General features: G+C 41.6%; 1 protein-coding gene across 4 annotated transcripts in view; it reads right to left on the reverse strand.

The window, feature by feature from the left end:
- Positions 1 to 6,588, reverse strand: part of VIRMA (vir like m6A methyltransferase associated) — a 43,218-nt gene extending 36,630 nt beyond the window's left edge. For 2 of the 4 annotated variants that reach the window (XM_081116772.1, XM_081116771.1), the window contains exon 1: positions 6,496 to 6,588. In XM_081116772.1, coding sequence (XP_080972898.1) covers positions 6,496 to 6,558 — 63 coding nt within the window. In that variant the 5' untranslated portion in view covers positions 6,559 to 6,588. Of the gene's footprint in view, positions 1 to 3,682; positions 3,738 to 6,495 lie in introns of all 4 variants that reach the window. The other 2 variants (XM_081116774.1, XM_081116775.1) reach the window with 2 other exon arrangements.
- Between the last annotated feature and the right edge of the window lie 7,136 nt (positions 6,589 to 13,724).

Below are 13,724 nucleotides of genomic sequence, written 5' to 3' on the forward strand. Positions count from 1 at the left end.
TCTGAGCTGGGCATAAGTGAACTAAAGACTGGATTTCCCATACTCCTGGGAAGCCAGTGTGAACATATGATTACTAAATTCTGGTAAATGGGATGTAATGAAAATAATGTAGGTAACTCTGGGTCACGACATTAATGGGAAGGTTCAGACTTCAGAAACTCGTTCCACCTCTTCTTCCAATATCCTGTTGTCTTTCTAGAACATAGAAGTTACTGTAAGCTACTGTGAACAAGGCAGGCAATACCCTAAAGATGGCAGGGGAACAGTACAGAAGAACCTAGAGCTGTCATATTACCCCTAGAATACTTACAACTACATTACTGAGAGAAAATCCTATCATCCAATCCACTGTTATTTTGACTTTTGTGACAGCAACTCAACTTGTATCCTAATTATTACAAATATACTGTAGGTATTCAACAAATACTACAATGGGTTTATATAAAATAAGCATTTTGCCTCAAACTTCGGTGCTATGTTTCCTTCCTGTAAGAAACTCTTATACTTAAAAAGTCTCCTACAGTCATGTGTTACTTAATGGTGGCACACATTCTGAGAAATGTGTTATTAGGTGACTTCGTCACCACACAAACACTTAGGGGCCATGATGAAAAAAAACAAGAGATTAAATGAAGCACAACAGAAACTGATGCAACCAAGAGGCGAATATCTGTGAAGCTGCTGCTGGCCTTAGAGCACACTGTTTTTCAGCAAAGATTTTATAAGTAGAAAGAATACGCTCTAAAATAACAAAAAGTATAGTCCAATAAATACATAAAGCAGTAACACAGTCACTTATTATCAAGTATTATGTACCATACCTAATTGTAAGTGTTATCTTTTTATATGACTGGCAGTGCAAGTTTGTTTACATCAGTATCACCATCAACACGTGAGCAATGTGTTGTACTATGACACTACAACAGCTACGACACTAGGTGACAGTAATTTTTCAGCTCCATTATAATCTTATAATCTCATATATCCAGTCCGTCATGGATCAGAATGTTGTTATGCAACATATGACTGTACACAGAAGCTCCTTTACTGACACGGTTATAAACTCTCATTAATGTTTTACAAAGGACTCTTAGAGCAAAAGTTTATCAATTCTCTCCTCCTCCAACTTGCCTGTCACTAATTAATGAACAGTATTAGCAGTAGTTAGGGTACAGTCACTATGGACCTACAAAAATGAACTTAAGCTTTTTAAAAACAGCCTTTCAAAATCTATTTTGTTTATAAATAGAAGATTTTCTGTATTAGGTGCTACCACTTTCATTCAATAATTATTTCTAAACATTTATTAAATGTCTATTATGTTCCAAGTTATACTAGGCCCTATGGATACAAAGAAAAGGCAACCTCTGCCATTAAGGAACAATCTATTGGGGTAGACAAATTATTATGATATAAACTCACACAGGAAATTATGAAAATTCAGAGGGGTACTTACCTAACTCAGATTTGGGGGAGGGAGAAGGAGGGAAGTTTTCCCAAAAGAAGTAGAACCTTAGCTAATTAATTCTTCAAGGAAAACAGTGGAAGAGAAGATCTTCCCAGGCAAAGGAAGAAGTATGCATAAAAAGAAAGCACACAAGAATGTGGAAGGGTCAAGTAATTGCAAGCGTAATTCACCATGGCAACAGGGCAAAATAGGGGAGGAAAGTAGGGCAGAGTAGCTAAGTACAAGCAATAGAATTACAAGAAATAAGATTTTCATCTGCAGCCAAAAGTCAAATCTATTATCTCCATCTAGGACCTCTCTCCTGAGCCCTAGACCCCTATATCCAATTGCATACTGGACATCTCCATTTGAATGTCCCTCTGGCACCACAAACTCGGCAAGTCCAAAAACTCCTGTTTCATTGATAGCACCACCATCCACACAATGGCCAAGACAGAAACTATTATCATTTCTCGCTTCTACCTCACCCTTTTCCACCTAAATCATTCATCCATCCAAACATCAAGTCCTATTCATTAAACCTCTAAATAGTTTCCAAATCTATGTGATTCCCTCCATTCCTGCTGCCACTCCTCTAGTTCTAGACACTTTGCACTCCAGTATGAAAAACAGCAATAGGGTACCAAAGTTTTGTGCTTCTTTCTTGCCCTCCTCCAACCCATTCTCCTATTGCAATGTGATCTTTCTACAATATGAATGTATTACTTCCCAGTTCCTTACTATCCCTAGGCGAAATTACTTGGTCTTAAAAACAAGTCTGGGCTCTTCTCGTCACTCCAAACATATAGCCCAACTTACCATGCTCTTTCTCGTTTTTTTTTTTTAATATATCTTTATTGATTTCAGAGAGAGAAGAAGGAAGAGGAAGAGAGAGATAGAAACATCAATAATGAGTCACTGATCAGCTGCCTCCTGCAGGCCCTCTTCTGGGAATCGAGCCCAGAACCCAGGCATGTGCCCTGACCAGGAATCGAACAGTGATCTCCTGGATCATAGGTTGATGCTCAACCACTGACGAGAAGAGCCCAGACTTGTTTTTAAGACCAAGTAATTTGGCCTAGGGATAGTAAGGAACTGGCCACCTGGGCACTCTTTCTCATCTTTATCATGCTACTGTCTCTGCTTAGAATCCTCCCACACTCTGTCACAATGCCTTTCAGATGTCAACTTTCTCTTGAAAGATGAGCCAGAGCAAGTCCAGATAGGTGCCTCCCCTTATATATCCAAAATCTCCTATTGAACTAAATTGTAGTCACCACTTTTCTCTTCCCCATTAGAGTGTTGTTTCAAAAAGACAAGAATTGAGTCTGAGTTTACTCTTATATTCATAGTACTTAGCGTATTCATTTAATAAAAGGACTTTTACTAGTTGCTTAATAAAAGTTTATTGCCCGGCCAGGCGTGGCACAGCGGTTGAGCGTCAACCTGGGATCCAGGCGATCGGGGTTCCATTCCTGGTCAGGGCACATGCCCGGTTTGCGGGCTCAATCAATGACTCTCTCATCATTGATGTTTCTCTCTCTCTCTCTCCCTCTCCTCTCCTCTCTCTGAAATCAATAAAGATATATTTTAATAAATAAATAAATACATAAATAAATAAATAAAAATAAAAGTTTATTAAATTGTATTTGCAGAGTTTACAATATTACAATGAAGCAGGAGCTTAAAATATCTAGAGTACAGGTTGAACATGGGAAATCACAGAAGGATTATAACTAGGGAGCTAACAGAAATGTGAAGATTAGACTGGTCGGATTCCAGGACTCTGAGCCATACCTATCCATTTGAAGGAATCTTTGTGTGTTTAAAGGTCACATCTCCCCTTTTTCTTTTTTACCCTTTCCTAAGGGTAAACTAAGGCTATCTCATCTTTTCCTAACATTTCCATTATCACTTCTGTTCAGATGAGTTACAAATTGGTTTCTTAAAGGAACTCTGAAATGAAGTAGGGCTTCCTAGCATCAATCTCTCTCATAAGAATGAATTTTAACCCAGCAATTCCACTCTGAAAATAAATAACTGAAGATGTAAAAAATAACTTAGCATCAGGAATATTACATCACTGTAAAAAGTCAGAAGCCTAACTGTACGAGAATTTAATAAATAAGTAGCATTACCACTTAAAGAAATAAGAGGCAGCCAATAAAAATGATATTGCATAGACTAGGGAAGGAAGCAGGATGGCTTGGGGATAGAGATGAGAGAAAGACTTACTTTTTATTGTATACCCTTTTGTACTTTTTGAATTTGTACCTCATACATGTATTACCTAGTCAAAAAAAAGAAATAATATTTAAAAATGAAGCTTGCTTTTAAAATGTTATATAGGTGTACTTCTTGACTTATAAAGATACACTACGCACCGTTAGGTAAGAAAAGGTATCACAGAACAATATTAACGTATCAGTACATTAAAGTGGATGATGAGTGTATGCATTTAAGCATATGCAGGCTGGGGCAAAAGTAGATTTAGTTCATATGGAAAATAATACAATAATTAATAAATAATACAAAAAATAAACTGTTCCACATACTCACAACTGTAAACCTACTTTTGCCCTACCTTGTATATATTTACTAGAGGATTTGGAAAAAAACATTTTAAATTAATAATAGCTGGGACTAACAAAAGTGGAACTGTGAAAGCCTCTGCTTTTATATAGTTTCTAGTTTTTTTATAATGAAATTAAAAGTACTAAAATAAGTTATTTTTTTATTTTTAAAAGTGGCATACAGCCCAGCAGGTGTGGCTCAGTGGTTGAGCATCCATCCATGAATCTCGAGGTCACAGTTCAATTCCAGTCAGGGCACATGCCCAGGTTCCCCAGTAGGGGGCTTCCAGGAGGGCAGCCGATCAATGACTCTCTCATCATTGATGTTTCTCTCTCCCTTCCTCTCTCTGAAATCAATAAAAACATTTTTTTTTAAAAAAGTGGCATACAAACACAATTCGCAACTCACTCAGCACCCTCAAACCCCTGTAAGTACTCCTCTTGTGAAACTGGAATAAATGTCAGTCTTCCCTACCAGACTACAAATTCCTTTTTTTTTTTTTTAAATATATTGTTATTGATTTCAGAGAGAGGAAGGGAAAGGAAGAGAGATAGAAATATCAATGATGAGAGTGAGTCATGGATAGGCTGCCTCCTGCATGCCCCCCCTGCTGGGGATGGAGCCCGAAACCAGGGCATGTGCCCTGATAGGAATCGAACAGAAATCTCCTGGATCACAGGTCAAGGCTCAACCACTGGGCCACGCCAGCCAGGCTGTGGAACATATCTTGTTGCACCAGAGACCAAGTTCACGTGCCAACTGCCTTGATGAACTCTTCCCAATACTCTCAAATGAAGAGTAATCTCTCCCTCCTCTAAAATCACTTAGCGTTTATTTGAACCACCAAAGAGAGCTAAATAAATGTTGACTGAGGTCCTAATATGTCAGCAAGTGATGGGCATTTTGGAAATAAAGGTGATAAACCCCGAGGAATTCCCACTCTGTCTCTTCATGCACTCATCACATTCTAACTTGAATCATAATGTTGTGGACCTAATCTCCAATAGTTACTTATAAACTCCTTGAGAACAAAGATCTTAATATTCCATATCCCCCCACAAACCCCTACTTCTTCAAGAATCAGATCAAATGAGATCTCTTCTACGTCTTTCCCAAACATTGCCAGAAGAAGGTATTTACTACCGCACTACCAGTCCTATCCTCTCACGGTTGTCAATGTTTGTCTAAAAATGAAGAAATACTAGACCCTTAAATATATAAGTGAATGAACGCCAATTTTCCTAAACTAAAATACCACTAAACTAACTCACCATATGCTTCTTTCTTTCATTTTTAACTTTTCTCTATCTCTGTACACATAATAGGTTTGTTCTGGTCCAAATCTACTGCCTCCATTCTGAGTTTTCTAAAGCCTCGTTGTAATTAGTCAGAAAAGTATGATCACTGAACAAACAGAGCTAAGTGACCCACATGAAATGAGAGACCACAAACGAATTCACTGTTAGCAAAATATGCTAGAGTTTCCAAAGTTTCTATTTTTACAGACCTATAAACCATGTGTTAGAATAATTAAAACAACAACGTTGTCGACTTTTCATTTTGTCAAGTAAAGCATTAAAACTAAAATATAACCACTACCCACTATCAATCACTATTTCCAAAGACAGACCAGTCCTCTAAAATGATTACGTTTACACTGAAAGAAAATGTGAGTTCTGAGGTTTTTTAAATTTCTCTATGGACTGGGTTAATGTTCATCCTTGACCAGCTTTTGAGAACCTTTATAACCTGTCTGGCTATACTCGATTTACATGTGGCAGGGCCAGCCGGACGATCACGGGGGCTCCGTTTATTTCGAAAAGATTACTCCGCAATTCCCCACCCTCGCCCCTCAAAACCACTGTGCTACAGTTTGACTACGAGCCTCCCAATATTCCCCTCCTCGCACGTATCCTCCACGCAAAGGTCTTTCCGAGCAAATAGTTCATGTCCTAATGTGTGAGATCTTCCCCAAAGAAAAGCACTCAAGTTTCAGGACAGGCTGGGGAACGCCACAAACTGGGGAACACCGAGCGAGGGGCACACCCGGGCAACCTGGCTCCCGTTAGAAAAGGGACCTAGGAGAAGGGGCTTAGGAATCACGACGCCAACGTGACCCGCTCGGTCCCCTGAGCTCCTGTCAAACGCCAGCTGCCCGAGACCCCTCCCCAACACCTGAGGCAAACCTGAGAAGCAAGACATTCTCGAGGCCCAAAGCTGACGGGGGGAGAGGGGGGACAGAACAGCCCACTCAACCAAAGACGCGGGAGCCTGGGACAACGCAGGGAACGGCCCGGCCCACGGCTGCCCTCCCTCGACGCGGCCCCCACACCCCGCTGGGGGAGGGGGTGTGGACGTGAGGAACTGCAGCAGCCACCGCCGGGGGGAAAGTCGAGGCACGCCTAAGGATTTTTTTTTTTTGCAAGGGTCCTAAAGTCGAGAAGCAAAGTCGGAATCAAGAAGCGAAGCCTTACCTCTGCGCTGGGGTGTTTAAAAGTATCTAAAAATAGCAGTTCCATCGCCGAGTCCACCGCCATGTTTGCAGCGGGAGACGGGCGGACCACTTCCGGGGCAGCCCTATAACCTCAGCGACAGAGGCTCAGGAGAGGGAGAGACGGCGGCACTTCCGGTGACGCAGCGCTTGCGCCGCAAGCCTTGGCCAATCCTGAAGCGCGGTGCTGCCGGAAGTTTCCGGCCCCGCCTTCTCCAGCGCGGCGGAGGCCAGAGAAAGGCTGGGAGAGAAGGGGCGGGTCCTACGGTGGCTCTAGTGGTCCAAACCCTGTCGTTGTACTGCGTTACCAAGCCACGGGGGCCTCAGCGCGGAGGGGCCTTGGGGGATGCTTCCAACTCGGGATACCCAGTGGAATCCCCGGCGAGCAGTCCTTCCAGGGCTGGCAGGAGAACGCTGCAGTGAGCGAAGAGAAACGTCTCAAAACGAAGAGATTTTGTTTTCTCGCCTGCAAAATGTGATTCAGCCATTCCCAGCTAGATAGGGCTCCGCTACTACAGAGGCACTTCACACCGTGGTGACCTTCGTTATGTGGTTTGCTCTGCTTTGCCTGTGACCCCTCAATTTGGCTTTTTAAAGTTGACTTTTAGAGAGAGAGGAAGGGGGAGAGAGAAACGTCAATGAGAGAGAAACACCGACGGGCTGCCTCGTGCACGCCCCCTACCGGGGGTCAGGCCACAGCCAGGCGTGGGCCCTGCGGGGAGTCAAACCAGCAACCTCCCAGTGCGTGGGCGACACTCAACCAGCTGAGCCACACAGGCCAGGCGCAAGGGGGCGTTTAAAAACCTGCGTGTCTCCAGCCGGGTGGCTCAGTTGGTTAGAGAGTCATCCGGACCCCAAAAGGTGGCGGGTTCTACTCCCCGCAGCCCTATAACCTCCGCGACAGCAGCTCAGGAGAGGGAGACGGGGCATTTCCGGTGACGCAGAGCTTGCGTCAGGGCACGTACACAGGTTGCACGGACGTAGGTTGCAGTGCAATGTTTCTCTCGCGCATTGATGTCTCTCTCTCTCTCTCTCTGTCTCTCTCTCTGTCTCTCTCTCTGTCTCTCTCTCTCTCTGTCTGTCTCTCTGTCTCTCTCTCTCTCTGTCTCTCTCTCTGTCTCTCTCTCTGTCTCTCTGTCTCTGTGTGTGGAATATAATTAAGAGTCCAGAAATAAACCTTTACATACATTATGAATTGATTTTCAACAAGAGTGCCAAAGCCATTCAATGGGGAAAGAATAATTTCTTCAATAAATGGTGCTGGGATAACAGGATATCTACATACAAAAGAATGAAGTTGGACCCTTACCGCATACCATATGCAAAAATGAACTCAAATGGATCAAGGACCTAAATACAAAAGTGAAAACCATGAAACTCTTAGAAGAAGACATATGGGTAAATTATTACCTGAAATTTGGCAATTAGATATGACACAAAAAGAGAGCAACTAAAGACAGAATAAATTGGATTTTCACAGAATTAAAGATGTTTGTGCATCAAATGACACTAAAGAGAGTGAAAAGAAAATCGGTAGGATAGGAGAAAATATTTGCAAATTATGAATTTGATAAATGTCTATTTAAAGGAAATTGAACAATGGATGGGGAGGAAAGCCGAGTAAGTTACTCTACTGGACTCATGTGGCCACCAGGGGGAGTCTAAACTGTTCAAACCATTTTATCAGTAGAACCTCTGCAGTTTTGTTCTTTAGGTACTATCTTTACCACTGACTTGCTCCAACCCAAACATGTATCTCATACAGGGTAACGTGTTACATAAGGCAGCCCAATCCTGTTTTCCTCATATAAGGACTTGGAGCCTGTTCTGTTTCTCTGCTGCTCTACCAAAGTGGCTAAGGGTCCAGTATGACAAAGTGAGTTTTCTAAGCAAAAATAAGGTCCTGAGGATCTAAATTCTAACCACTGCTTGTGTACACACATGCTCCAGTAGATGGAGTAGCAAAGAACCAGCGTGAGCTCAGCTTTTCACACGTGTGCTTCTTTTACACTTCAAATAGACCATTCTCAGAAGTGGCCGGAAAAAAGAATTTTGGGGCCCTGGGTAATGAAAAGATAACAGTGCTTCAGCCCTACCCAAAGCAACACTAAACTATAAAGTGACAAATCCAACATATTCTGAGCTCTATCCACCACTTCACAGATGAGAAATCAAGGCGATAATCTCATGCACAAAAGTTCCAGCCAATATTGCAGTAACTTTGTCACTGATAGGCAGCAGGACCTTTTCCAGCATGTACAAGTAGAGACACGGGGGAGATAGGTCATTTTATAACAAGTGTCTACCCAACCTTATGGAAAAGTGCTCTAGTTCATATCTCTGTTGATGAATCTAATAAAAGGAATATGCTCAAATTTATCAAAAAACTACTAGAAAATAAAATGTGGGGTTTTTAAAAATCATTATGCTTTTGTGGAATAGACTGGCATATGAGACATGCAAGTTTGGTAGTAACCTAATTGCACATACCCAGACATCTATTTTTGAAAACCAGTGAAAGGAGTTTCATTGCAGATGCCTGAATAATTTTGTTATTATGTAATGCCCAGGTTAATTTCAGAAATCACTTAAAGCAGGCTGGCGATTAGTAAAGTAAGCAAAAAAAGATCAAAATGTAGAAAAGTCACGTCCAGATATGTTTTTTAACGCTCAGATCAGAAGCTTCAACTCTTACCCTTTCCTCTCTCCAAGCTGCCAAACTGGCTTTTCTGGAAGCAAGCCTTGCTCTGGGTGAGTGGCAGTTGGTGATATTTCTGATTGGGTAAATCTCCTTTGAATTTTTGGTTTCTTGCTCTTTTCCCTAACTCTTTACTAGCCCAACACTGTGGAAATGTAGAATTGAATGTACTTCACACTAAGGGGTTGTGCCACTGTGTCTGATGCTGCTGAGCTGTTGAGCAAGATGAGAAGGAAAAGTGATGATGACCTTAACAAAGGTAGTTCCAAGGAGTGAGGAGTTGAAAACCCACTGGAAACCTGGTTTTGATAATAAGGAAAACTTTTGTGAAAACAGTTTATCCAGAAGAGAGGCATATACAGATATGTTGGAAAAAGTCCACCCAGGGCACTAAAGAGAAATCCTGAATAAAAGAGATTCCCAACCTGGCTGAATGTCAGAATCACTGAGGAACTTAAAAACAAAAACAAAAAAAACAACAAAGAGAGTTTCCCAGTCTCCTTCTACATCTACTGAATTAGTAGTCCCTTACCCAAGGGGGATACCTCCCAAGACCCCTGGTGGATGTCTGAAGCCACAGATAGTACCAACCCCTATACATATTGATTTTTTTCTATACATATGTACCTATGATAAAGTTTAATTTATAAATTAGGCATAGTAAGAGCTTAACAACAACAACAATATAATGAATTATGATAATATACTATAATAAAAGTTATGTGAATATGGTCTCTCTCTCTCAAAATACCTTATTGCACTGTACTTACCCTTCTTATGAAGATGTGAGGTGATACAATGCCAACGTGATGAGATAAATAACGTAGCAGTAAGCTACTATTGACCATTGGACAGTGTATCAGAAGGAGGATTACCTGCTTCAGGTGATCCTGGGTCATCGAGCCATAACATGTTGACAATTGGCTGTCAGGATCAGATGATGTTGATGATTGAGGATCCTCAATAGTTGGCTTTTTTTTTTGCCAAAAGCTTTTGGGAAAACATTATAATTGGAAGTTGCTGTTTCTTTTTAACTCATCAAGGTGTTGCTGCACAGATGGTAATTCTTTGGTGATCATCTGGGTGACTTTAATGCTGCATCCCATCAAGGAACATATCCCATAATTTTTGTAAAATCAGGGTTGCTTGAACACTGGCACAATGGATCTGATAGCCCAAAGGGCTGCTAAGTGACTAAGGGGCGGGGATACCTTGGACAAAGGAATGATTCACGTCCCAGGTGGGATGGAGTGGGAGGGCAAGAGATGTCATCATGCTACTCAGAACTGCACACAATTTAAAACTTATGAAGTGTTATTTCTGGAATTTTCCATTTAATATTTTCGTACCACAGATGACCATAGGTAACTGAAACCACAGAAAGTGAAACTGTGGATAAAGGGGACAACTGTGTATATATACACACACACATAATTTTCATTAGTTTTGAATTTAATTTTTACTAATGAATCTATATTTTTTAAGGACTCCAATAATTCTGATTTAGCTAATTAGAGTAGAAGCTGACTTGGACAGGAACATTCCCACCAAAACAGAATCAATACCTTTCTCCTAGCTTAAAAAAAAAAAAAGGGTTAATAGGTAGAACATTCAAATTTTAAATTCGCTTCCCTAAGTTGTTTCTTCATAGAAAAAATGAGAGCGTGCTACCACTTATCTTTTGATGAACTTTAATGGAACACAAAATGAATATGTACTGAAAAACTCAGAAACAGGTACCATACTCAGTCTGCTCTTTTTCATGGGTGTCTGCTCATGGCTGAGATTTGACACAGCATATACTGAATTAAAAGGGTTTTTTTGCCACTGAAATTGTTTTGGGGTTCTTTTAGTGATTTCGACAGTGTTACGCAAAATGCATATAACTTTTAGGTACTCTGCCATCAGAACAAGTTTGAGAATACTTGAAATGAGCTCTGAAACCTTCATGCTCTCACTTTCTCTGCTCTCCCATCTCCTCCTCCCTCTCTCCCCCTCTTAATCTCTCTCTCTCTCTCTCTCTCTCTCTCTCTCTCTCTCTCTCTCTCTCTCTCTCGACCTCCCTCTCCCATTTTTCCTCCCCACCCCCACCACCTCTCTCTATCCCTGCTCAGGTAAGCAATATCCTCGAGGGAGACCTAATAGCTAAATCTCTGTACCCCTTGAGTTCAACTAGCTGGAAGAAAATCCCAAAATAGGAGTAATTTGATCTGTCTGGAAGAAGTAGGAAAAACAATATTTACAATAGGATCTTCCCTCAAAGAGGCCTTATGATACCATCTCACGTGTGTAATCACCTTACAGTTCACCATGCATCTTTATGTCTATTACTTTATTTGATCTGTATATGAATCTTGGGAGAAACTATGCTCTTATCAACTTACCACCATTAAAAAACAATAACAAAAACACACAGATGAGTAAATGGAGGCTTGGAAGGGTTAAGATAATTCCCAGGGTCCTTCTAAGAGACTTGTTCACAATAACAGAAAAAAAAAAAGAAAAAAAGAAACTCAGCAATAAAAAGGAACAAACTATTGATATATGCAACAATTTCGATGACTCTCCAGGGAATTAGGCTGGGGGGGGGGGAGCCAACCCCAAAAGGTTAAATGCTCTATAATTCCATTTATATGAAATTTTTGAAATGATGAAATTTTAGAAACACACTAGTGATTGCTAGGGGTTAGGTATGGTGGAAGGAGGTGGGGCAGGAAGGAGGTGGGTGTGGTTATAATAAAGCAACACAAAAAATCTTTGTGCTAATGGAACTGCTCAGTATCTACACTGCCATGGTGGATGCGTCCTTAATGAGCAATGAAAATGTATAGCTCTAAATACACACACACAACTGAGTACAAGCAGAACTGAAAATTCTGAATAATGGATGACATCAATGTCAACATCCTGGTTGTGCTACAGTTTTGCACAATAATACCATTGGCAGAAACTGAGTAAAGGGTACATTTTCTCTGCTTCATGCCTTACAACTGCATATGAATCTGTAATTACCTCAATAAAAATTTCAATTTGAAAAAAAATGAATGAGTCAGAGTATGTCTCTAGCTACTGGTTCTTGCCTGTGCAAGAACTCTTTTCCTTCCCCACGTGTAATGGAAAGAGCTATGTCCTTGTTCTTGGAATTGCCAATTTGACTCAATGCCCTTTGAGTGAGTTAGAGATGGGGGCGTATACAAATCTGACTCTGGAAGGTATTATTAAATCAGACCAAAAAATAGGTTCTCCAGAGTAATTAAACTTCCAGAGTATCATAATTGGGAGCCAGGACACCCTAAACTTTAGATGGAGCATCACAACATTTTTATTTTTCTGAGCCAGCTATTCCAACACGTGTACCCTGAGTTTTCCCTTAGTTTTCCGGCTCAGCTTTTGATGGGACAGTGTTCAAGATTGAGAAAGAAGGGAACAGGAACAGAGCCCTAGATCTGTGGGGCAGGGCAGTTAGGGTTGCTTGTGGGAATAGCAAATTTCTCTAAGTCATTATCTGTGTGAAAGAACCAGAGCTAAGCGCCCGGATGCTCAGCCATCCCAAGCCTCAGTCTCGATTCCCCCTTTTCCTTCTGTCCGCCTCCTGCCACTTGACTTTAACTGCCTCTCTCTCTGCTCTCCCCACCCCACCTTCTTTTCAGTCTCTCTCGTGATTTTTATTTTTCTTCTTTTTGCTACCTTGTTCTACTATGACCATATTTTCATTAACACAGAATTTTAAAGTCTCTACAAAAAAATAGCTTCTGGCCAGTGTGGCTTAGCCGCTGAGCATCAACCTATGAACCAGGAGGTCACGGTTCGATTTCGGGTCAGGGCACATGTCCCAGTGTGGGCTTGAGCCCCAGTAGGGGGTGTGCAGGAGGCAGCTGATCAGTGACTCTCTCATCATTAATGTTTCTGTCTTTCTCTCCCTCTCCCTTCCTTTCTCTGAAATCAATAAAAAAAATATTTTAAAAAATATATAAAATATACGGTGAAACCTCCTGTCTTAAAAAAAAAACAGCAAGACAGTCACTAAGGCCTAAAACGGTTGTTGCTGCAAGGTCACAGGACTGCAACTCTAGTCCAGAGCAGCCTCCACTACGAAACAGCTTCCTAAGAAAACCTGAATTACAGTCTGGGCTCCACCACTAACTTGCCACTTTGACCTCAAGCAGCTTGTTCCCTCACCTACGAAACAAAAGGAAAGGACTCAAAAATTTCCCTCTTGAAAGTCACTTTCAGTTTTGTCTGAGTCTGGAGAAACAAGTCTTTCTGGCCAGGAGTGGTGGGATGCTGGAGGAAGACCGGCCCATCTCGATGGGCAATGAGAAGTTAGGCCACTTTGTTGGGCACCTTTCCTGGAGGCTGGGTATTCTGGTGGGCAGGGAAGTTATCAGCAAGCCATGTGCCATCAACCCAGGGCCGCTGTGCGGGCCAGCCCTGTAACCACACTCACTCCTTAGCAGCAAGCAAGAGCTCGGGGGCTGGACCACAGAGAGGGGCAGTCAGTCAGGGGGAAGGGA

This window comes from Miniopterus schreibersii (assembly GCF_964146895.1).
Source record: "Miniopterus schreibersii genome assembly, chromosome: 17".
NCBI lineage: Eukaryota > Metazoa > Chordata > Mammalia > Chiroptera > Miniopteridae > Miniopterus > Miniopterus schreibersii.